At 38.8% G+C, this 26336-nt stretch overlaps 1 protein-coding gene across 3 annotated transcripts; it reads right to left on the reverse strand.

Annotated features, from left to right (window-relative positions):
- Positions 1 to 9047: 9047 nt before the first annotated feature.
- On the reverse strand, positions 9048 to 19103 carry LOC139121918 (extracellular serine proteinase-like). Of its 3 annotated transcripts, none has more exons than XM_070687347.1 (12): positions 18986 to 19103; positions 17285 to 17601; positions 16501 to 16650; positions 15909 to 16041; positions 15427 to 15539; positions 14952 to 15093; positions 13749 to 13933; positions 11890 to 12061; positions 11149 to 11340; positions 10826 to 10951; positions 10548 to 10690; positions 9048 to 9411 (listed from the first exon to the last, which is right to left on the reverse strand). In XM_070687347.1, the coding sequence occupies exons 2-11, from the start codon at positions 17564 to 17566 to the stop codon at positions 10554 to 10556; spliced, it is 1632 nt and encodes a 543-aa protein (XP_070543448.1). In that variant the 5' UTR covers positions 17567 to 17601; positions 18986 to 19103; the 3' UTR covers positions 9048 to 9411; positions 10548 to 10553. The 3 variants fall into 3 exon arrangements, with proteins under 3 accessions (XP_070543448.1, XP_070543530.1, XP_070543375.1); XM_070687429.1 differs by having other exon boundaries at positions 9049 to 9383; positions 17285 to 17598; positions 18986 to 19067; XM_070687274.1 differs by having other exon boundaries at positions 9050 to 9383.
- Between the last annotated feature and the right edge of the window lie 7233 nt (positions 19104 to 26336).

Consider the following 26336-nt stretch of genomic DNA (forward strand, 5'->3'; position numbering starts at 1 on the left):
GTAATATTACCTGTTCATATAGCATATCAGCATATACATCATTTGACGAGGTTGAGTGTAGGCCACAGAACGTAGAAAACAATAAGTTTATACTCAGCTGAAACTCATTGTCCTTTCAACGACTTTGATAACGCACTGTATATTTGAGAGAGAGAGAGAGAGAGAGAGAGAGAGAGAGAGAGACAGACAGACAGACAGACAGACAGACAGACAGACTACTTTCACAAGTAAACAAATTTCAGCAGTTCGATAAAGAGGGAATCGATGGAGTATTGGAAGCTTTCAGTGTGTAGATATGTTAGAAAATAATAAAACACAGAATTGGCCATGGAAATCTATTTTATGCTATGACCTGTACTACTTGTAAACTACAGTCGACATTCTGGGTTGAACATGGAAAATCTATCGAAGCCTACTTGTTTTGAGATTTGGACGAGCCATATGTTACGATCTGTGTCAGTGAAGCTTAGTAGTAATCTGTTCTGTCTATGTGCAGAATTTAACATGACACTTACTCTGATTGCTCACCTGCTTTTACCGTTCTCGCACTCTCTCATTCACTTACTCACGTGACCGCAAAGAACATCAACGGGAGTCGTTTCTTAATAACTGGTCGCACCATTTATCCAGACGACAAAAACGTGTACCAACAGTGTTTAGTTACCATGTTCAAAAAACATTTTACACGAAATCATAATCTACATCTTGAAATTTTGTATCAAACGAACAGGTTTATAATTCTGTTTCTTTGCGAGAGAGAGTGTAGCTGTGCGATCAAAATGATTGAATATTTGCAGATATTATTATCATTATTATTAAAAACTTCTTTAAAGCGCACTACACATACGTCTCAGCGCGCTGTACATGACTGAAGAAAAAAAATACATGACTAAAATGAGAGCAAAGATTGTTTTTAAAATAAAAAGTCACAAATATCACAAAGAAATTTGGAAAGGAAGTAAAACAGCGTAAAATGAGCAAAATGGCTAAAAATCACAGTTGATAAAACTCAGTTAAAAGGTAAGTCTTCAAAGCACGTTTAAAACATTCAATATTTTTTGCAGAGCGAATCTCTGATGGCAATAAATTCCAAAGGAAAGGAGCATGAACAGAAAAGGCCCTATGGCCACAGGACTTATTATACTTCCCTTTTGGCGGGACTAAACGTAACTTTTCAATGGACCGGAGATTTCTTGCCGGAACATACAACTCAATTAAGTCACTCAAGTACATGGTCGCAATACCATTAATAATTTTATAAGTAATTAAAAGAACCTTGAATCTTATTCCAGCTTCGATTGGAAGCCAACGCAAGTCGATCATCAAGGGTGTAATATAGTCAAATTTACGTGATTGAGTGACGAGACGTGCAGCAGCATTTTGAACTGACTGCAATCGAGAAAGCTGTTCTTTTGATACTCCGTACAAAAGACTATTGCAGTAGTCTAATTGGGATGTGACGAAGGCATGGATCAATGTCTCGGTGGTACTTCTGTCAAGTAATTTGCGGATCTTGCTGATACGGTATAAAGAATAATATCCGCTCCTGCATATTTGGTTGATTTGGTCCGACATGAAGCCGTCACTGTTCAGCCTAACACCAAGATTCCGCACAGAGGTGGCGGGTGTGATGTCAAAGTCGCCTCAGGATTGGCCATCACCGACATGTCCGACAGATAGACATATGGATCAAGTGTTGATCGCTGTCACAATCATGGAATCTGTGATCATTGGATTCCGGTTTTACTAGGGCATATACACTGCCGGGACTGCCCTGGGAAAATGATGTTGAAGTTGCTTATTTCAACATAAGCACGAACGTTTTCAAACCATTGCAATTCATTTTCTTGACAGTTTCGTTCAAGCTCTTAAGTTTATGTTCCGCTCCGTCGATATTCCATTTCAATATTTTTGACTGTCGCCATCATGTTTGTATCGGTGGGCTAGATGTCCACCTATTTGGGGTCAAACAAAACGTTCACTTTTCTCCAGAAGAAAAAATGAAAGATTTATCATTACGTTTGATATTAAAAGTACCTTTCAAGTGGGAATTCCCAACCTCAACTGCATATACAGTATGTGTAGACTTTACTTGGACCTTCTACACTTGCACTATAGCACAGAATATCTGACAGGGAAACGAATTTATTTTTTACAGCAAAAAATTACTTAAAGTGGTATAAAGAACGTTTGTACTTGTTAAAAAACTATAGGGTCGGTAATACTTTTCCCTTGGAAGTCCCAGACAGTAATTAGTAGGACGAATAAATGCATACTGGTTCAGACCAATTTCCAGTCATCCCGGTTGGCTCACGCGTGCATGTGAATTTTTCTTTCTCAGATTTGGATTTGCAATGACTGTCTTCTTCTGATTGTCCGTGTCCTCTCTTCCAGTGTTTAGAAATTGTCCTGCTGTCACTCGAATGGATTATAATGCGAGTGTTACCATAGAGGGTGGTTCACATGTCCGTCGCCAGGGGTGGGAGTAGAGGTGTCGTGGTCTCAGCACAGGTTTCCATGTTGCTTGAGATCACAAACGAAATGATCTGTTTGCATTTAGCGAAGGAATAACTTTTGACACTTAGTAGTTATGTACAGTTATGTACCGTCGTCTTTGTACACAAAGTGACATTATGCAAGTGTTCCATGTTTTTTGATATCACAAAAATTGCAAAAAATGGAGACTTTTGACCCTTTAAAACAAAATATGACAAATTTCCGGAAACGCCAGACGGTTGTACACTTCCGAAGAAACTGAAGCTTAAACCATGTTGTTGATCAGTGATAATCACGAATGTCTTATAATGTGAAAGTTGTTAAACCTTATGTTGCGTGGGCTCTGCTATTCGGTACACTCAATGTGGACATGGGGTGGATATTATGTCACGACATAAATGTAAGAGAAGGTAATCTATCAAGAAGCATTTGCTACGTGTGGACACTAATAACTTTGCAATTAAATAAACCTCTCCAATGCCACCACCGCTACTTGCCCATTTGACATCAGAGGGGGGGGGGGTTGAGCTGACTGACTTGGCTACCACAAATTGCATGGAACCACAACATTTTCTGAAAATATGTATATGACTACCTCAGCTGCTTCTTAAAAACTTTTGACATTCCCTTTTCTCCTCGAAAAATCAAAACACAGAGGAACATATCTTGCTTTCAAACTTGATAGGAACTCATGGGACAGACTGAGGGGCGGTATATATTTTGCTTTTGCTTTGTCTGGTCAAATTACATGACCAAAAAGTATTGATTGCTATTGTAGGCCATGAATAAATATATATGTATTTCGGGTAATGTGCCTTATGTTAATGCGCGTAATGTGTCTACCAAAATAAAGGTAGGAAGTGTTACTAGTCGGTTTTTTCAGTTGTGTTTGTCGTGGGATCGTCTTGGTCTGGTGAGAGGTACTGGGAATCTTCAAAGTATTGACTACTCGAGACGTTCAGATCTGCAGAGTTCGTTGATACTACACAGACTTTATCTCTCGGTAGACAAGCTTGACAATTGCCATCGCCCAAGATACGCTTCTACCACTGTCTAATTGTCATTGGTTCGCTCTGCTCCTCTTTCATATTGTTGAATGAGATGTTAAACGTTGTTTGATCATACAATAATATGAATTACAATTAAAATAATGCATCCAATCATACAATAAATATGAATTACAGATAAAATAATACATCCAATCATACACATCAATACATCTTAAATTGACATGTTACAAATAATATTTAAACGTCACTGTGATATGTTGCAAACCAATCACTTAAAATTCTCATGTTCCTTCATTAAATGATGACTACCTTTATGATTCTTAATAGAATTCAAATTTATTCTTGTTTTCGTTCAGACTTCGTAAACATCCTCGGATGGTCATGATCATTTATCCATTTTCGCAATGGTTTCATTTATCATGTCTAAAACTATGGTCTAATATATGCATGGTCACCCATTCATTCAGTATTTTTCAACATGTCAAACAATATAAGTAGTATCTCGTATCAAAAGATAATGAAAAATGGCCGACCTCATTTGTCCCTTTAAGTTGCCTACATGTGCATAAATTGTCATTTTCTCTGAGGAAAAAGAAGCTCAAACCTGATTTATTTATTTATTTCGAACTCCAACACAGATATGATACAGTTAAAAACCCATATACATCCGCACTTACAGGAGGATTTAGTAAAAAATACAAATAACATAATATTACAGGACAAGAAAGCAAGTTAAACAAATGACATGCACAACAAGGACAAAGTAAAAATTCAAAAGCAAATGCTTTTAGCTTTTCTTTTAAAACTCGAAACAGGAATGTTAAAATTGGTAGACATTGATAAAAACTATTATATAGCTTTGGAATGCGATTAAAAAGTGAATTGCTAGTAAATTTAACTCTACCACCAGGTTCATGAAATGTCCGTTTCTGTCTAGTCGATCGCCCAGGAATGTGTAAATTAAAAATTGGTTGGCAATCAAGAAGGGCATTAATTGATTTGTGAAGAAAACAAGGTCAAAATAAGTGCGCCGTTTAGACAGCATTGGTAAATTAAACATAACACACATATCATCATATGAATAATCATCAAACCTTACATTTACAAGATAACACAAAGATAAAATACTAACGTTATTTTATTAATAATATTAATATTCTCATAAGTATTATTATGGTTGCTGGGACTATGAATGCCTTATTCGCCCTGTGAGATGCCAACACGGAGCCATGAGATCACGCATTGACTCGAGACTACACTTCAACCACCTTAGTTTTAGAATACACTTCTGTGAAATGATGGGTGACAAACTTTGGCAATTTTAATAGAAGTACACAATATTTTATCTTTTCTTATCGAAAGATTTAGTGAAATTCGTCATTCAATGGCAAACACGAAGACGCAAGTATTTAACTCGACAATAATAGATAGCCGTACCTTTGCAAACGCTATTTCTACCTCCCGCAGTGTACACGAAGTTTGTCATTATGCATCGTGGCTGTGCAACTTTTCCAGATGAACTGCATACATTACTTTGAGTGGCGATTTTGTGTGATAACCCCCAGCAACCCTGTACGAAGTCGATGATGTATGCAGTCTGCGCTGCTGCGCAACGGATTCCATAATTTTTGATGAGGGTTAAATCGAGGAACTATATACTGGGGAAATATTTACCCATCGAAGGTACTTGTACTTGTCGAAGAGTTGACGCTAGGGTTTTGAAGTGACGAGCACTGACCAGAAGCAAACCTATGGAGGGGTGTCGATGTAATCATACTATTATTATTGGTCGGGAGGATCTTATGCTACTTTCCTGACAAACTCTCGCTAGTACCTATCACATTATTAATTGAAGGCAGGTGACGATTGACAGGATCTCGGAAAACACGAAAAGCCAATCACATCGACAAATGAAAATCATCTGGCTTCTGCATGACCCGGTCAAATCTGCAACTGGCAATAACAGTTGATGGCGATACAGGTTTCAAATACATGTCACATCAATAAATAAACCGGAATCTAGGGATTGGTACCCTGATCAAAACTCTTGTAAAGTTTGTAACGGAAAGTTTGCAGACGAAAGCATGATATGTCGAGTGTCATGTGTCTGTTTTCATTCCAGGAAAAAAACATTGCGAGCCTGGAGCGAGATCAGTGACGCTTTCTCGCAATTGGTGAGACTTTCTTGTTATTCTCACTGCTGTCAGTGAGACATTTTGAATTCTCATTGGTGAGCAGTGAGAAATGTACTCCTTGGTGAGAATAAAGGATGGTGATAGATTCTTACTGGTGAGACTAAAAATTCCCACCAAGGCTAGTCAGAATGGTAATTTTCTCTGTGAGAATGTATCAAACTCATCATTTACTGGTGAGAATCAACCATACTTACTTTTCATCGGTGAGAATCGGCTAGACTCATTATTCACTGGTGAGAATTAATCAGATTGAATCTCAACAGTGGACAACAAGTCTGGCTGATTCTCACCATTGAACTGCGAATCTGTTGATTCTCTTCAGTGTATAATGAGTATGATACATTCTCACCATGAAAATAACCATCCTCACTCTGCTTGGTGAGGACTTCCAGTCTCATCGGTGAGAATCTGTTATGATACTTGATTCTCACCAAGGAGGCATTTCTCACTGCTCACCAGTGAGAAATTATTCTCACTGAGAGCGGTGAGAATAACAAGAGATTCTCACTGATTGTGAGAAAGCTTCATTTTCTCGCTCCAGTCTGGCAATTTTTTCCTATGTAATTTTAGCTTTACAGTTCGAAATTGGTCTGTAAAGCAAACAAGACAGATCACACTACTCGGGCATACAAATCTCTCTCTCTCTCTCTCTCTCTCTCTCTCTCTCTCTCTCTCTCTCTCTCTCTCTCTCTCTCTTACTTGTCCTGTACAGACAAGCCAAGACACTTTTCCACATCAGCACTCTTGTATTGTATGGATCAGTCAAGGTCGATGACGCACAAATGTCTGGATGCTTGTTGAGAAATTTCCGCGTCCGTTCGTGTTTGACAAGTTTCCGACCGAGAACGACGGCGCTATTACGACACAAGAAAACGCTGCAAAAGCCACTTCCGTCAAGCGGACAAGTGTTTGTTTACAAGACTGACACAGGTCTTTGGTAATTCTCAATGTCGAAGGCTGCGTTCAAAAAAACGATAGGGGAGCCTGGAGGAATTCAAGGGGATCCGAAAATTTTGGGCGTAGTAGAGGAGTGACCTTAAAATTTTATTGTTCCATTTTACTTTTACATTTTTCAATTCCAAGGTAATTAGGTAATTCAATGAACGAATAACATTTTAATATCATTCAATTCGTTAGTGACCGCTTTGGGGATTTGAAAACAATACAGTCAACTGCCGTGGCTCCCAAAGCAGTACTGATCAGGTACCACCACGCCTTTAGTTATTCTGAGTCTGATGTTATATATGATGTCTTTCGGTGTTGTATTGAATTTTTCATAAAGTAAAGGATATCTTGACATAGCTTTATGAAACTATCTGATGATTTTATGTTGTTCTCCTCCTTGAGACAGCATCCTATTGTACAGGCTGGCAACTTTCGGAAGAAAATCTTCTATTAGAAGTGTTGCACGAGCAATGCAGAGATATTCTGACAATACAGTGCCATAAAAGATGTATGACGGGATGTTACTTTCTCGATCTGGCATTCTCACTATGAAATACTCGAAATCGTCGAGCTTGTCAAAGAGATTATAGACAAATGTTACATCCACTATGGATATGTCCAATTCAAGAAATGTAGCATGTTGTCCATTACGCTTACATTTCAACTTGAGCTCTGCAGGATAAATTTGCTCATACGATCTATAAAACTCTCCACCATCATTAAGGAGACATGTCATCTATGAATAGTGCGCATCCATGAAATTTCTGAGCACGAGCTATATCAGTATGAATGAGTTTTGACATGAATCTATATTCATGTCTGTGTAAGTATAAATTTGCTCAGAATGGCGCTGGGTCGATACCCATAGGGATGCCTATGGTTCGTAAAAGCACTCTGTTGCTTATCTGGAAATAGCTTTCTAGTATGAGATGTTCTATGACAGATTTTAATGATGCTTGAGAAAAACAATAGCTTTGTTTATCTTTGCGCCAAAAAGCCTTAGAAGAAGAGAAATCAATATGCCGTTTAGTTCCACCCTCAAATACAAAATCAACTACATTATACAATTCTTTCAGTAGATCCTTATGTTCAATTTTGGTGTATAGTGTACTGAAGTCAATGTCGAGATGCATTTGGCCTTTTTGCTAGTGTCAATGACATTCAACTTTTCAATTACTGGAAAAGAATTTTTACAACCCAGAAGGTTTTAATGTTGCTGAAAAATTTACTTTTTAGATGGAATCTATGCACTTGTTCAAAAATTACTTTAAAGACAGTAGAAACCGCTTTACTGAGTGGTTTAGTGCTGCAAGTGCTTGATGCTACAATAAAGCGAGCTCCGGGTGGGTTCTCATGGATCTTGGGCATCCAGTATATCAGTGGAAGTTTTTTCTTTCTCTGATACTTTCGGTTCACATCTGTCACACACTGTCATGTGCTCATTCCGTGTTGCGATTCGCCAGAATACGTCACATGACGGGAAAATAGATACGTCTAGTCCCCACAAAAGTGACGTCAGAGGGTATTTTTTTTGAAAAACTATTTTGGAAAAGTGCCCGGTCACACGACAGTAGTGTCCGTCTGCAGCTTTGAAATAATTGCGGGTGATGAGCGCCCAGGATGAGCGACGAGCTTATCGACGAAAAAGGTTCAAGTTCAACCAAGAATGTTGCTTAAATATGCTTAATATTTTTTTGAAGAAAATTGTACTACTGTTACCGCTGTGGGGAAATCGACATGTAAACTTTTTACAATGGATTTTTTCGGTGCATAACATCAAAACACATTAAACACCATGACATAATACTATATGAGCGTGTGGCGTGTTATAAAACACCCAATACTTGGTCTTTATTCAGGTTATAGCACTCGTTTATTACCCCTCGTGACCATGTGTTACCAGAAACATCGCTATACCTCAGCCTACAGCGATGTGTTTCTCGTAAACACGGCCCCTCGGGGTAATACACGGCCGCTGTAGCCTTTATAACCAGGTGATAGGCGTTTATATATTTATTTATATTTGTGTGTGTGTGAGTGTCTTTCTGTCTGTGTCTGTATTAGGGACCTTTATTTATGTATGTGTCTGTAGTTGGGGCCTTTGTTTAACGCTACATCTTAATATGGCCAAGGTTTCAATGAAAGCCTTCTTTGTCTATTTCATGGGTATTCTGGGTAGTGTCAGCAAATCAGCGGTATTTATTAACGATATCGCCCTCTCACGTACACATACACATTTTACAAAACAAAAACAATAAAGTTTAAAGGAAGATTAAGCTATCGTCCCTTGGATGACGTCACGCCAGCTTGGTTACGTATGTGTGCGTGCAGTAATAATAAGTCAGAAAGTCTTTGGAGTGCTTGGAATGTATCAGCATATCTACATAATCTTTATTCCCTGAACTAGAAATTAAACAGAAAACACAAATACAGCTTTTCTTAGTTTTCTTTCTGTTTGAACGATTAATATTTAATCCTTGCACTGTTTTGCGTGCGTTAATTTGTCGTGCGATGACCATATTTTTGTAAACCCTAAACTACTTAACATTAATTATTTCCCTCGAGAATATGAAAGTAAAGTTTGGAAAATGTCCTATTGAAGAAATGGCCTCTCTCTTCTTTTTCTGTTGATTTTAATTTAAGGACGGACTGGACTCCACAATCGTCAAAATCTGTCCAATAGTGGCAATAGCTGTAGTCCGCACCCGGTCCACCATCATCGTATTCCCAATCGCTCCTGTAAGGACAGGTATTTTCACACCCTCCTATGTGGGTAAAGGTACAGTAGCAATGATCGCAAGCAGAAAGATGTAAAAAAGTAAGTTTCTTTAAACGATGAAATTTGAAATTTGAACAATAATACCGGTCTTGATACTGCCAAAAGACGTGTTTCGGTTAGTCCATAATGTATTGCTGTTATCATTTTGAAACAAAACATGTATTTTGTTGTTTTCAAATTGCATCATATTGCCGAGTAATATAATTCTTTATGCTAAAACTGTGCCTTGTTTTTTTCTATCGGCGACGAATGCATTCGCCAGGGTAGCATTAGCCATGAGTGCCACAAGTTACTCACCCTGGCGCGAAAAGCATCATGGGATCGGCATTAGAAGAGACTATTGCATCGCTTCATTAAGAGTATAATCAGTTGGTGCTTCAATTCTCCCTAAAATGCTTTTCCTCAGATGCGATTTGCAGTATTGAATTTCTACGTTTCTATTGTCTATTATATCATAGCTTTGTCAATACCAGTGAATTTTGTGACGTCATACCCTAAGATTATTACTGATAATGTGTCCGAGTATCAAGCATTTTCTACTCAAATTCACTGGAATCGTCCAAACTGTAAAATAATAGCAATAATGTACCCCCTCGCGGCCCATAATGGTCTCAAGCAAACTTTGCACTTCATAATGTACTCGATTTCGCCTCATACATTATGTAGAGCAAAGTTTGCTTTCGTCCATGATGGGCCGGGAGGGGGTACACTATTAAATATACCCCAATATCATACGTTCCTGAATTACTTGGATCATTAATGTCAATTAAAAGTAAGTTTACCTTAATTTGCATGTATCAAAACAGATCTAGCCCGCTAATTTACACATGGACCACGAAAATTTGCTGAGTTCAGTGTGGTTTTGTTTTGTTTTGGTTTTTTAGGGGGAGGGGTTACCTCTGAGTCTGCGTACAAACTCTGCAGTAAATGGGTAATCATTATCTCTCTTCAGGTTTGGATCACAATACCTTACGGGGAGGGGGCTAAAACATTATTCTGCTCAGTTCGAAATAAAACGAATAACAAAAGACAAATGGATGCCAATCTGACCACTCCTCTCTTCCATTCCATATAAACATTTCATTGACTAGTACCTATAATGTATTGTTTAGGTGAGCATACCTATTATTAGGTCACTTGTAAACGAGGTCCACAGTCGGCGCAATCAGTACCGTAACCACAAACACTATAGTGTGAACCAGGCCCTCCATCGTCACATTCCCCGTCTTCGAAGTAAGGACAAGTATTTTCACACAGGGTTGTAGCTGGAGAAACATGACAACGTTGAAATACGAATTAAGAGAACGAAGTGATATCCCAATTCTATAAAGCACTCAATAATGCCATATATTCGACCATACATTCGTTTCAAACAAAAGTGACGGGCGTAAGAAACTTACGGTTATCATGTCGAGGTCCGCAGTCGTCGCAGTCAGTACCTAAATCACATACGTCATATAGAGCTCCTTCACCGCCATCATCGCATTCGCCGTCTCCATGATGAGTACAGGTATTCTCGCACAAACCTAGAGAGAGAGAGAGAGAGAGAGAGAGAGAGAGAGAGAGAGAGAGAGAGAGAGAGAGAGACTCTGAATCAGTACTGTTGTCTTGTCTTCGTGTTTGCATATCAGCATTTATCAGGGCGACAAGAATACTTTAATTTTTGTTGTAGAATAACACTTTAATGAGATAAATGTAGTCGATATTTGCCATACTGACTTACCATTTGTTGGTGGTTGTGGAGCGTCAGTTGAAGGTAGTGGGTTAGCATCACCTGGAATGTGCAGTAGTTTGTTTGGTGTGGAATTATCAGGAATCTGGCTGATTTTTCCTGACTCAGCAGCAGTCGTCAGAATGGATACCATCTGGCCTTGCGACAAAGAAGGGTTTTGTTGAAGCAGTAATGCTGCAACACCTTAAATTAAGAAAAGAAAAACATGCCACCCGTTGGTTTCATATATTGGACGCCCTCAAGTGTCCTCGACCAGTGGCGGTCTTGTACTGTTTTCTGTGATCAGTCTGTTTCTCCTTAGACCTGTCTCAGATATGTATGTGACATGATTTATTTTCAACCGATCCGGCCTAAAATGACAATTTCGACAGATCAGAAATCCCCATTCTTTATTGCACACATCCAAGATGGCATACAGGCGCATACATACAAATGATTGGTGTCTCGGAACAAGGACTATTGTGTCTGTGATAAAAATATTATACTCTGTTAAGGAATTTTCGTTCTAGATTAATAACAGGATGGAAAACAATATTAAAGGGACAAAGTCGGCCATTTTTCATAAATTTTGTTTGATGCAAGATACTTCTTATATTGTTTGACACGTCGAAAGATACTGAATGAATGGTGACCATGCATATATTTTACCCCGGTTTTAGACAAGATCAATGAAACCATCGCGAAAATGAATTATCAGAAATTGGGACTTCTATCTGGCAGGCGTGTACTTACCAGCAACATGGGGCGTTGCCATAGATGTTCCACTCAATGACACGTAGCTAGAGTCCCCGCTAATATAAGCACTATTGACGCTAGAACCAGGTGCTAGGATATTGACACATCTGCCGTAATTTGAATAGCTGGCTAAGGAATCAGAGGATGTTGTTGCTCCAACTGTAATTGCCTTGTAAACGTGACAGAAAATGACGTTTTTGAAAATCTCAGACCAGATGAAGCTTGAGGGAAAATATTTGATCCATGAGTAAGGAAGCCGTCACAATTTACGGCCGGGGGATTGGAGGAATCTGCGTGGGGTCACTCAAAAATCGAAAGCTGCAAGGTCACTCAAAAATGGAAGCTACAAGGGGAGGTTGCCTAAATGTGGAGAGAAAGAAGGGAGTTACTCAATTTTTGGTGTAAAATAAATTATAGCACCTCTCAGATTGCACCAGACTGTACCATTGCACACATCAATTTCTCAAAATTTTCCACACAAGATAGGGACACCCCCTCTGATACTTTCCCCCTCAGCCTCTCTCGTTTTCTCCCCCTACACTTTCAAATTCTGCCCAGTCATTTATCCCAGTGAAAATCCTGTCATGATACTCATCAACATTAAACAACACTACATTGTTGGATACTGGTTGTAATATGAGCTTTTATATCTATATTTTTTGTAACTTTGAATTTCCATTTTGTTGATTTCAACTTTTTCAACCGTGTTGAGGCAACTAATGATAATCTAGCAGGGTACACCAGGATTTGAAAGATCGTACCTACTGCTGTATTTTATTATATTTTACAAATACATTTATTAGTATTGATCTTTTCTAAGTGTGGGGGTGGGCAGTCAAAACTTCTGTGTTAGAGAGGGGGTTACTCAAATTCATCATGGTTGGCAAGGGGTATTCGAAATTTCAGCTTTTCCGATGAAATTCCTCGGACTCCCAGGCAGTAAATAACGACGGCTCTCTAATATTCGTGTAAGCTACATGGTATAACCCGAAGGACAAAGTCGTTAAGGTGGCGATTATTTTGACAGTTAAGTTTTGCTTAAGAATTCAAACATGAATTTGAATACCTCTCTCCGCTTCAAACCTTTTAAGTGTGTATAAAGTGCATATTAAGTGGGCAAGAGTTCCTTTCGACCCCTCATACCTGAAAATCACTTTAATCGCTGACTCTCCTTGAAAGAAGCACATCAAATACAACTTTTAAGGGGTTTAGAATTATGGTTATGGTTAGTTTTAGGGTTAGCATACTTAAAAGTGTTGTATATCCCACCTGATAACAAAGATTTGGGATTGGGCATAAGGAACTCTTTCCTTACAGTCTATCATAATGTGTATACAGTGTGTATATACTCAATGTCTGTGTTTGAATACCTCCAATTCAAACCTCATTCACCTCGATGTGTGAGCTTTAATACCTACTCTTCAAACTCGAAAGTGTGTATTTGAAATACTCAATGCATGTATTTGAATACCTAGACTTCAAACTCAAAAGTGTGTATTTGAAATATTCAATGCATGTATTTGAATACCTACACTTCAAAATCGAAAGTGTGTATTTGAAATACTCATTGCATGCATTTGAATACCTACACTTCAAAATCGAAAGTGTGTATTTGAAATACTCAATACATGTTTTGAATACCTACTCTTCAAACTCGAAAGTGTGTATTTGAAATACTCAATGCATGTATTTGAATACCTAGACTTCAAAATCGAAAGTGTGTATTTGAAATACTAGTACACAATGCGTATATTTGAATCTCTTCAGTACACCTCTCATTGTGGTTATTTGAATTCCTCCACAACACAGTTCAGTGTCTGTATATTTGAATAACCCAATGTGTGTATTTTAAATACCTCAGGAGCTGACGCAGGTGACATAGAGCAAGCATCTATTGCGTCATTTCCGGCGGCAACGACGAGAATGTACCCGGCGTTGGTCAGCCTTCCAGCAGCTTGGTTCAGGGACGTGGAAAAACCGCCACCAAGCGACATGGAAACCACCGCTGGTTTAATTCCTGAGGCAGCTACCGCATCCATGGCTAGGGATGAAAAAAAAAAATAAAACAACACGTATCATCCTATGCCAACTGCACTATCAGAAAGACTTCAAATTTCTCAAAACTTTGGAAAGTATTTCGCACCGAGAAATTCGCAAAAGAGTAAATATTACGTCGAAATACATTTCTGAAACTATGCTTTCAAGATTTTTTTCTGTGGAAGGTACAACATGTTTCAATGTCAATGGAAAACGAAGGCTGGCGACATCTTGATCAGTACTCATCATAGTAATAAATTAAAACAAACCCGATTCTTTGGTAGGTAAAACTTGTCCTTGAAGTCCCCTCTTGAATGTTAAGAGCATCCTGGCCACATAAACTCACGTAACACCTTGACTATCATAGAGGACGCAAACAATGTGCATAGCAACCTGATGTGTTTTTGCATCGAAACAAGTATGCTGTGTATACTAGCCAATGCTCGCATTGAAGTTCATAAACACGGTGAGGAGACCTTTAGGCTTGTCGGTTTGTAAAGGGACAGTTTCGCCGTAATTTGGTCATAACGTTTGTCACCTTACATCAAGAATGTGTCAATTTTATCATAAGCAATCTTGAAAGACATTGGAATTAACGTCAACGTAAAAGGTCACAAAGAACTGGCAAAGGTAAAGACTATATATATGTCACAATATCCAGGTACAATATGCTACTGAACAGTTATTATATGTACTAATGAACAGTGCATGCATTTACCGATATATGCTGATTGAACAGTATGAGGCATATATATGCTGATGAACAGTGCATGCATTTACCGATATATGCTGATGAACAGTATGAGGCATATATATGCTGATGAACAGTGCATGCATTTACCGATATATGCTGATGAACAGTATGAGGCATATATATGCTGATGAACAGTGCATGCATATACCGGTATATTCTGATGAACAGTACAGACGTATATATGTTTATTGACAATACATGAACTTAAGATGGTAATTTATTTAGGATCATGATATATAAAACATCTGATATCGTCGGATTACCTCACCTCCCACAATGCCACTCGTTGCTCCATTACCAGAACAACTTAACACACGGCCAGCGTAAAGGGTAACTCCAGGCGCTACACCAACGGTATTTCCTCCAATGGTACCTGCACAATGCGTACCATGTCCTTGACAATCATTACCCTGAAAATTTTTAAAAATTATAATGCAGCATGGAATTGCCACGATGGTCACATACGTGACGTCATAACCTCTGCACTCCACATTCGCGTTGACCTTCGAACACAGCATTTCTTATTATTGTCAAGTTTGCATGTTGCCCTAAAATGTTTGAATGGTTGGTGGAACATTTCAGCTTGTCACTGAGAATCACTAAAAGTCTTAAGGTTGCAAATGTAGATTTCCTTGGTAAATCTCGGTGATCTCTGTCGATCCACTGAACGCAGTATTGGTAATTTGGTGTCCTCAATACTACTCTATAATTTAAATGTATTTATTAAATCCGTCACCACCTACATTGTAACCATCGTTGAAAGCATCGTAGAAAAACTTGGCTCTCTGTCCAAACTCAACGTGAGTGTAACGAATGCCAGTGTCAAGTACAAACACGCTGACCCCACTACCGTCTCCTGCACAAGAAATAGCATTACCCAGGTGAATATTGTATGCATCAATTACAAAATGCACAAGTTTCAATGATTAAGATATTAAAAACTCATTACATAACGTTCTTTATTTAATTTCTTTCTTAAGAAAGTAATATGTAGTATTGCCAGATATTGAACACTGTACTATGTCTATGTGCTGCTTTGATGGACAAGTTCAAAGGCACGAAAGCATTATTCATATATTTACTGAATAAAATAAAATCGATGTACACCTTTACATTCTCTAATGTAGTTGTCATTTCTTGTTCACCGAGGAACTTAATAAAACAATGCGACAGGTAATGGGCAAAGCATGTGGAGGCAACGTAGAGTTTATCTCAGAATACTTACCCAGCGGAGAGGACGAATACACGTTGTCCAAAGGAAGATCTGCTTGGTCTATTCTGTCCAAACCCCAAGGTAATGCTGTAGCATGGACCACCTCGTCTTCTTCAACGTATTCCACCTCATCCATCCAGCGAAGCTAGACAAGCAAATTGTTAAAAAAATACACCATGTCACAAACTTTGCAACATGAAGCCTGAAAAGACGGCAATGCAGAAAAAAGCCACTAGTCTTCAGCCACAAATAAAACTTTTCTGGCCATTGCATATATGTACAAAAGTTTACATACTTAGTAAATGTAAACATGCAAAGATATTTCGTTCCAGAGATGAAATCCATCCATCCATCTATCCATCCATACGTACGTAATATACATAGATCTATACATAGATGCATACATAGATACATATATACATAGATAGATAGATAGATAGATAGATAGATAGATACATAGATACATACATACATACATAGATACATACATACATACATACATACATACATACATACATACATACATACATACATACATACATACATACATACATACATACATACATACATACATACATTCAAGAAACAATAGACATTTACTTACAATATCAAGTGCTTCTTTAGGAACCTTTGCAACAAAGCCTTTCAGCAAAGCCGTGATGTTGAGTTGGAATTCAATGTGAAGGCCTTTGTCTTCACACAAGGCCTGGAGTTTCTCCTCGAATTCTGCAAGTTCTTCAACGGTCAGGTCGTCCTTGTTTGGAAGAGAGCAAGATTAAAATGTTCAGTTCGCATACCTTTGGTTTATTGAAAATTAGTTGACCTACGTTGAAATGAGGACTTCAATTCAAGCATTGGAAAGTATTTGCGATCGCTAAATTGTAAACAAGAGATTCCAGTGACAGTGTACAATGATAGGCTGTTCTAATGGTATACCCTATTAACCAGACAACAGCTTCTTGAGGGTAAGCAAAACCCTCTACATCATAAACCTTGACACAACAACCGTAGTCACGCATGGATACAGAAATTGATATGCCGTGAAAAGATAACAGAGCAACAGCCATAAACTGCACAGAAAACCTAGCAATGGTTATGTCATCAACCATTTTACCACAGTATTAATAATCATTTTGACTCAACTTCTTTCTTAACATATGAACATGTTATTGTTCTGTCAAGGATTCTATGAAAAGGGAAATAGACTTATTTGGATCACTGTACATTATTTCTGTCGAATGTCAGCGAGGGACAGAATAAAAATGAGGCGAGTCATTGAAAGGAAGGAAGCAAAAGCCGAGTACAGAGTGACCCCAGACCAATCCACTAACTACCACCCCGGCCGTTAGAAACTGACAAGGTCCTTAGTAATAAATAAATCAACATACCCTAAGTTTTACGATGTACTCATCATCAATTTTCTCATCACCTGCATGGAGTATCGGGGCTTGAGTACTACGCTTTACGAAGCTAGGACGCAATGCGCGGGCTTTTCGGTCCAGCTCGCTTTTCTCTCTCACCGCGATCTTGACCTTGGAATCGAGTTTTTCCTTCGGCTTTGCCCTCTCTTGTGGTGACGTTTTGGTCTTGACCTTCGGAAAAGCCGAACTATAAGTCAGCAGAATTGCCAACGCACAGGCCATGATAGGCAAGAATTGCCACTTACCCATAGCGGAGGTTGCTTAATTTTTCACTGCAGTAACTGCTGTAATAATAAAACATAAAAAATATTTTGTATATTGGCTTGTTATTGATGTTGACTTCTCAAGACATGTCAACAATTCGACGCACAGGCCACGATCGTCAATATTTGTATATTACTCATTGAAGCGGTTTTGAAGTTATGTCATTGCTGTATTGATAAAATATTAGCAAGAGTTACTATTTTGTTTTTATTTGTAAAGAAATGAAGTTTCCGCACTTACAACCGTATATTCAAAATTCTCAAAAACAAACAATTTGAAAATGGATTAAACTAAAAAACAAGGAAAATAAGAAAGACAAATCGGGGAATTCGGAAGAAACGTGAAAGTAAAACATATATGATATATATGTAATTCAAAATTGGAAGGGGTATGATTTAAACGAAAAGACAAATGCCATTACCACTGTTCTGAAATCCTTTATCAAATAGATATTCTCAGGTGAATGCAAGCTCCTTATCTGCCAATAGAACGTTAATGTCCACTCGATGGGACTTGATTTCAAAGTTTGTATAAATACACAATGTGCCGACGTCTCTAATATGCGCCTCGAAAGTAAAAGACAAAGTTTTGCTAAAACTTCCTCAATGAAACTTTCACCCATTCTCTTACCAAATCAAGAACAAACATCAGGGGTCAACGAGGAAAGTTTTGTACTTGAGAGACAAATTACCTAGCATTTACCCATATTTGAAATTCAGAATGCACTCCCGTGTTATGGGGAAAATAGAATTTTCGAAAAACTATGACAGTAAAATTTTGTCCCCAAGGCGCAATATACCTTAAAAGTCTACTTGCTGTGGCATGGCAAAGAAGGTGTACGGACCTTGTGCGAAAGAAAACGTTGGTACATCGTTCACTGTGAAGGAAAGTGATCGTCATAAAATAAGAATTATTCTTTTATCATTCGATTTTATGAACATGGGAGTCAGACATAATTTATGTTATATCGACGGAAGATGATCGTGGGAATCAGAAAAATCAGTGCCGTTTTCTAAAAAAGTCTTCAGATTCAGCAATATCCATGAAAAACGACATCATCAGTGTCTGTACGTCAAATTGAAAGCAACGGAGAACTGTTATTTTATGTGTCGTCGTGCGAGGACTAATATAACAAAGCAATCCGTTCCCTTAGAAATATTCACTTTGCTCGCAAACTTCTCTTGAATTTTAAGAAATTTTTGTCAATTAGGAATTCTCGTGTCACTCTGTCCATAGATTTTTGTACTGGCGTGAACCATTTTGTGAAATTGAGAAAAATTGATATCAAAAGTATATATGAAATTACTGTTACAGTATCTCTCTCTTCAGTCATTGTTAATGAGTCACTTTTGGCAATGGTGGAGCCATCAGGATCAACTGAACAGACATAAAAAGCTTTCTCACCTCAGATATCCACGATTGAAGCACTCACACACACTGCAATGGGAGATAATGGTTGAAGTTACCCGATGGTCCAGTCGATATACAGAGGGTTGGAAGCTGTGGCTCTTTATATACAAATCCAACAGTAAGGCCAATTCATCATCGCTTTCAATTATCACAACAAGGTATCAAATCAGAGGGGGGTAAATGGTTAATTAAAAAATAGCACTGTGTTTTTGCTAATCGAAGTTACTTTTTTCGGTTTTGTCTCCGGTAAAGTTTATTTCCACGTGTGGCTCTGTACTGCTCATGTGCATTGATCCTACATGTATCTTAAAACTTTGTACAAAGATTCTGTTTCCATCCGCATATCTAGTGTATGCCACCCAACACGTTGTCCTCATTCAAGTTATATCATAATCTCTATTGATGAAGGTGATAGCGCCCCCTACCTAAATATTATCATGAGAACAAAGAGTACTCCATATCAATTTCCAATCAGCCACTCTTTTGAGAAGTTAAGGAGAACCATCGTTCTAGAATAGAGTGTACAATTAAAGGGACATAAGCTGTAACTTGTTGCAAGTTTTTCAATGTCTTGCTTCTGTATATCAACTACTGTGTCTGACCCTAATCCGTTTGTCATGCTGAAATGTCAAGTATTCTTTTTGTCAACACAGCTTGTATGTGTGTCGTGGTCATTGTTTATTGTTTACAAATGAATTCTAGTCCGGACTTGAATACAATTTTCAACAATAACAATGGAGATTATACTCATATAGGTTGTGTTGATATGCTAAATACTTGGCATTAAATTACAGTTTAGGAATTCAATGTAGAAAGTGTAGGGAAACCACAAAACAAAAGTTCTGAAAAAATAGCCAAAAGATACAGCTTATGGAGCTTTAAAATAAAAACTGTTTGAACAAGCGGCAGGCCTGAGGAAGATTTGGCTGACATTTATTCAAATTCATGATCCAAGGGGTTCCAGCTATGATTAGGCTGTGTACTTTAGGAGCGTTGAACAACCATTGTAGGCATTGCAACATGCATGGAATGACAGTGAGTGGTTCAAATGGTAAAGTTAGTGTTTCGTCGAGCGTTGGAACAGATCGATGCGAACATTGACTTTACTGAAACCGTAAGGTACAATTTTAATTTGCTGAAATGTGTTTCTGGCCATCTTTGAATGGACATTAAATAAATCCTGGGACCAAAGTATCGTTTAATAGTCTGTAATAGCTTTCTCTTCACATATAATTAAAAGCTGTTCTGGAGATAGTGTGCTTGAAATTACCAGACAATAAATCCATTACCGTTAATAAATTAATTCATCATCATTAGTCGCACAGTCAGATAGTCGTGCAATTATTCACATTATTCATTCTGTCAACAGACACTGCGTCACAAGGACACTGGAAACTAGAGTGGGATTTTTCGTGAATGTTGCTGATGATATTTCAGCTACACTACTCAAAAGAGTTAAAAATGGTTGAATTAGAATGCAGTATAGACTCACACCAATGATGCATGTTTTCGACATAAAATATACTTACTTTAGTTGTGAGCTATTGCGAAATTTTAAGATTGAAGAAGTTTTGAAGAAACTGCTAAGAACACCATAAATATACATGTCATGTTCCTTGACGATCTGATGTATTTCACAATGTTCTACTTCCATTTTAGCTAAGAAGACACAACATTGATTAGAACCATTCATCCACTAACTGAGGAGTTTTGATGCTCTCCGGGGCAGTGAAAAGTTGATATATTTATTCGTTTCAACACAAGTTATCCGTAAACTTAAAAAACACAATTCGGTAAAATTATAAATATTTCAACAACCTTGCTGCAGTACAGTATGTGCTCATGTCCGGTTTCTGTACACGTGACATCTCAGTACCTCTTAATAATTAAGCCATCACATACGTTAATTGTTGCATTTTAAAACATTTTTACCAGTTTGTTTACTTTGAAAAGAAATTTTACCGATTCTCATGATTTATAACAGCTTCCTATTCTTTGAACACCCTGTGTTAGAAACATTTCCCTCGATAGCTTCAATTTCTTTCATGTGTAGACACACGTACTACTGCTATCCCTGCATCCATCTGTTGCCTCCCATTCACGTGTAGACACACGTACTACTGCTATCCCTGCATCCATCTGTTGCCTCCCATTCACGTGTAGACACACGTACTACTGCTATCGCTGTATCGATCTAACGCCTCCCATTCATGTGTAGACACACGTACTACTGCTATCACTGCATCGATCTGATGCCTCCCATTCATGTGTAGACACACGTACTACTGCTATCACTGCATCGATCTGATGCCTCCCATTCATGTGTAGACACACGTACTACTGCTATCACTGCATCGATCTGATGCCTCCCATTCATGTGTAGACACACGTACTACTGCTATCACTGCATCGATCTAATGCCTGCTATTCATGTGTAGACACACGTACTACTGCTATCGCTGCATCGATCTGTTGCCTCCCATTCATGTGTAGACACACGTACTACTGCTATCACTGCATCGATCTGATGCCTCCCATTCATGTGTAGACACACGTACTACTGCTATCACTGCATCGATCTGATGCCATCCATTCATGTGTAGACACACGTACTACTGCTATCACTGCATCGATCTGATGCCTCCCATTCATGTGTAGACACACGTACTACTGCTATCGCTGCATCGATCTGATGCCTCCCATTCATGTGTAGACACACGTACTACTGCTATCACTGCATCGATCTAATGCCTGCTATTCATGTGTAGACACACGTACTACTGCTATCACGACATCGATCTGATGCCTCCCATTCATGTGTAGACACACGTACTGCTGCTATCACTGCATCGATCTGATGCCATCCATTCATGTGTAGACACATGTACTACTGCTATCACTGCATCGATCTGATACCTCCCATTCATGTGTAGACAGACGTACTACTGCTATGACTGCATCGATCTGATGCCTCCCGTTCATGTGTAGACACACGTACTGCTGCTATCACTGCATCGATCTGATGCCATCCATTCATGTGTAGACACACGTACTGCTGCTATCACTGCATCGATCTGATGCCATCCATTCATGTGTAGACACACGTACTGCTGCTATCACTGCATCGATCTGATGCCATCCATTCATGTGTAGACACATGTACTGCTGCTATCACTGCATCGATCTGATACCTCCCATTCATGTGTAGACACATGTACTACTGCTATCACTGCATCGATCTGATGCCTCCCATTCATGTGTAGACACACGTACTACTGCTATCGCTGCATCGATCTGATGCCTCCCATTCATGTGTAGACACACGTACTACTGCTATCACTGCATCGATCTGATGCCTCCCATTCATGTGTAGACACACGTACTACTGCTATCACTGCATCGATCTGATGCCTCCCATTCATGTGTAGACACACGTACTACTGCTATCACGGCATCGATCTGATGCCTCCCATTCATGTGTAGACACACGTACTACTGCTATCGCTGCATCGATCTGATGCCTCCCATTCATGTGTAGACACACGTACTGCTGCTATCACTGCATCGATCTGATGCCATCCATTCATGTGTAGACACACGTACTACTGCTATCGCTGCATCGATCTGATGCCTCCCATTCATGTGTAGACACACGTACTACTGCTATCGCTGCATCGATCTGATGCCTCCCATTCATGTGTAGACACACGTACTACTGCTATCGCTGCATCGATCTGATGCCTCCCATTCATGTGTAGACACACGTACTACTGCTATCGCTGCATCGATCTGATGCCCCCATTAATGTGTAGACACACGTACTACTGCTATCACTGCATCGATCTGATGCCTCCCATTCATGTGTAGACACACGTACTACTGCTATCACTGCATCGATCTGATGCCTCCCATTCATGTGTAGACACACGTACTGCTGCTATGACTGCATCGATCTGATACCTCCATTCATGTGTAGACAGACGTACTACTGCTATCGCTGCATCGATGTGATGCCCCCATTAATGTGTAGACACACGTACTACTGCTATCACTGCATCCATCTGATGCCCATTCAGTGTAGACACACGTACTACTGCTATCACTGCATCCATCTGATGCCTCCCTTCATGTGTAGACACACGTACTACTGCTATCGCTGCATCCATCTGATGCCATCCATTCATGTGTAGACACACGTACTACTGCTTATCACTGCATCCATCTGATGCCCATTCATGTGTAGACACACGTACTACTGCTATCCCTGCATCCATCTGTTGCCTCCCATTCACGTGTAGACACACGTACTACTGCTATCGCTGCATCGATCTGATGCCTCCCATTCATGTGTAGACACACGTACTACTGCTATCGCTGCATCGATCTGATGCCTCCCATTCATGTGTAGACACACGTACTACTCTGACTACAGCTATCGCTGCATCGATCTGATGGCTCCTATTCTTGCGAAAGGTTTCCTTGCAACTTCCACGTTTCTAATATCGTTGTATCACTCCATGTAGGTGTATCGGATTTGACCATTTAAAAATGACTTCATTTGTCTTAAACGCATATTCTTCATCCAAATATCGCCCGACTTTGCCGGGACTCCCTACAATAATCATGTTTTGATTCATTAGGCCGCTATCCATGATATATGTGATGCATGGGGAGACGAAGTATATGCTCCGTACTTGCAAATAATGGTCCATTACCGAAATATATCGAAGAAACAACGACCTGACTCCCCTACTTTCTCTATCGTCTGGTGCCCTGAATTGCGCTCGTTCATTTAAATGACTAACTTCCATGTATTCTTTACATCACCTACACAATACTGTGTATTGTAAGAGTCAATGTAAGATACAGGCAAGCGTCCAGCCTAACCTTCTCTTCCTTTATCTTGTTCTGTTTTTTTGTCTTTCGAGAAAAGATTGTGAAAACGACAGAGCATTTCCCCGAGGTAGTTTTAAACGACTGCAAGTCTTCAGTATGATGTTGTTTGTATTGTGTCGATTTGTAAGCATTATATTGAAAATATCAAAGAAATAGAAAAAGGAAAAAAAGAATAACGGTACACAAAGTATGTGGAACGTTTAATATTACTTTATGTAAGTGTTATTATTGGTGGATTGATCGTCATAAAAATGAAAGGCATCTAATATGTTCGTCAATAATTATTTGTTTCAAATTACATTCCACAATTTAAGCATGAAGGTGAATTGCCTAACTCGTCACCTTCCGACTGAACAATGGAAATTCCACCCATAGTTTATAATAAAGAGTGGCCATGTGCACAAATTAAACCCACAATTATCGCTTTAATGTTGGGGCTGAAGAAACGCCTCCACGAGAGATAATGTCTGTGGAATTGTCACATAATTACAACATCATCTTTGACTAGTTAAACCGTTGCGAGGTCATCCACCATTCAATTAATATCGTAATGGTAGACAATGGAAACCTTTTGCTCCTGTGGCATACAGAGACAGCATTGAACAGTTTCATACTTGTTATCGCAAATGTGGCCGTCACATAGACGTAAGATCTTGTCGTTTGTATCAACTCAAACACAAAACAATGGATGATCTATACGTATCTTCCTCTCAACCCTATAGATCAACATGATGTCGTTAAATAGCATGGGAAATGCATTCAACTATGTTCCTGATCAGGTAGTTTCGTTCGTAAGGCAAACATCAGTGTTGTAGAACGCAAAGTCTTATGGAGTTTTTTGATATAATGTTGGTACAGATGTTTTACAGAATAAAAATTCTATGTTTAATCATCAAGGATGGAAATGATATCATCCCTGATATGCTGCGATAGCTTACCTTTGAAAAGATGTCACTGAGTGATGTTTGTAATATTTTAGTCTATAAAATGGCAATGAATTCATTTTTGCACAAATTACGCTTTTATCTGTGATAGGTAGATTTGAAAGATTGAGCGGACAAGCGCTTGAGAAGTGTCGAAAGTGTGTGTGTGTGTGAGAGAGAGAGAGAGAGAGAGAGAGAGAGAGAGAGAGAGAGAGAGAGAGAGAGAGAGAGAGAGAGAGAGAGAGTGTGTAGGTAACAACAACATTTGCCTGTTTGCATTCAAATCATAACTTTGAACAGATAACCTGTTTTGTGTCAATTGACAAAGACAATTGTTTAATAAGAATGGGCGACAATTGATTAATCAGTACGTTTCTCTCAGCGACCCACTGAAACTTTTACCAATTAAATAAAATGCTGACAGCGGATACAGATCCAAGGAAGAAAAGCTAAATAGGAATAGATGGACTAATCTATTTGTCATTGTTAAAAGCATTAAAATAATTGTAACTTAATAGGAATCGTATGAAGCTGAAATGATAAAGTTGAATAGTGTTACTGTATCATACGTTTGTTTATCATTTGGTTTCAGGTTCCGGAGAAATAATGACAATAGAGATTGATAACTTATGACCTTATGAATGACGTTCTAAGACTTTTTATAACACTACGATGTTGTACGGCTGGCATCAAAGGGGATGTTTCATGTCAGGATTTTTTGACATCCCATTCGTAACTCAATGCTAAGGCCAGAAATAAAATATAAATTGTTCATCGGAATCGCCGCTTCTAATTTTCCCGATATGATTTGTTTTGATTTCGAGAAATTCATACTTCTGCACTGCAAATACTTTAGTACTGCCGCTGGTGGCACCCTATACTTCGTGGCGTTTTCGCTGGCATGTGGGATTCTGAATGAGGCTTCCGACGTGTCTGGACTGAGCTCTGTCAACACGTTGTTGCGACGTCTGAATTTTGCAAATCACGACAAAAACCGGGTCAAATTTTTGCTGAAATTTCTCCGTTTTGTCAAGGTTAGTTCACCATGACTATAAATTTGATCGCCAGCATTTGACGTGATGACCAACAGTTTGTTCCAAAGACGCTGTTCAGTGTTTGTCATAATAAAACGTTTGGAGATCTGTTTACCAAGATCGTGACAGCAGACGATGGGTGGTGCATCATATTGAATGAAAATTGCATCGAAAGTATAACAATTTATGACAATGAAAAAAATATGGTTGCGTTGATGTTAAAGGTCGATCTGAGTTAAAGTTCGATCGATGTTACTGTTGAGAAATGTAGTGTTGAATTCAATAACCAGTATCAGTGTATCTTGTCTGAGATATTTCTGGTTAGCCTAAAAGGGGGAAAGATTATTTCGCCTTTTCTGCATCACTGCAAAATAGTCCAAGGGACCGCGGTTACCTTTTGCCGAAAAAAAGAAAAACAAATTTTCGCTCGCCGCTCCTGAACCTTTGTCCAAAAATCCGATGAACAAGATTTTTTCTCTCCTAATGCACATA

This window comes from Ptychodera flava, chromosome 1 (assembly GCF_041260155.1).
Source record: "Ptychodera flava strain L36383 chromosome 1, AS_Pfla_20210202, whole genome shotgun sequence".
Taxonomy (NCBI): Eukaryota; Metazoa; Hemichordata; class Enteropneusta; family Ptychoderidae; genus Ptychodera; species Ptychodera flava.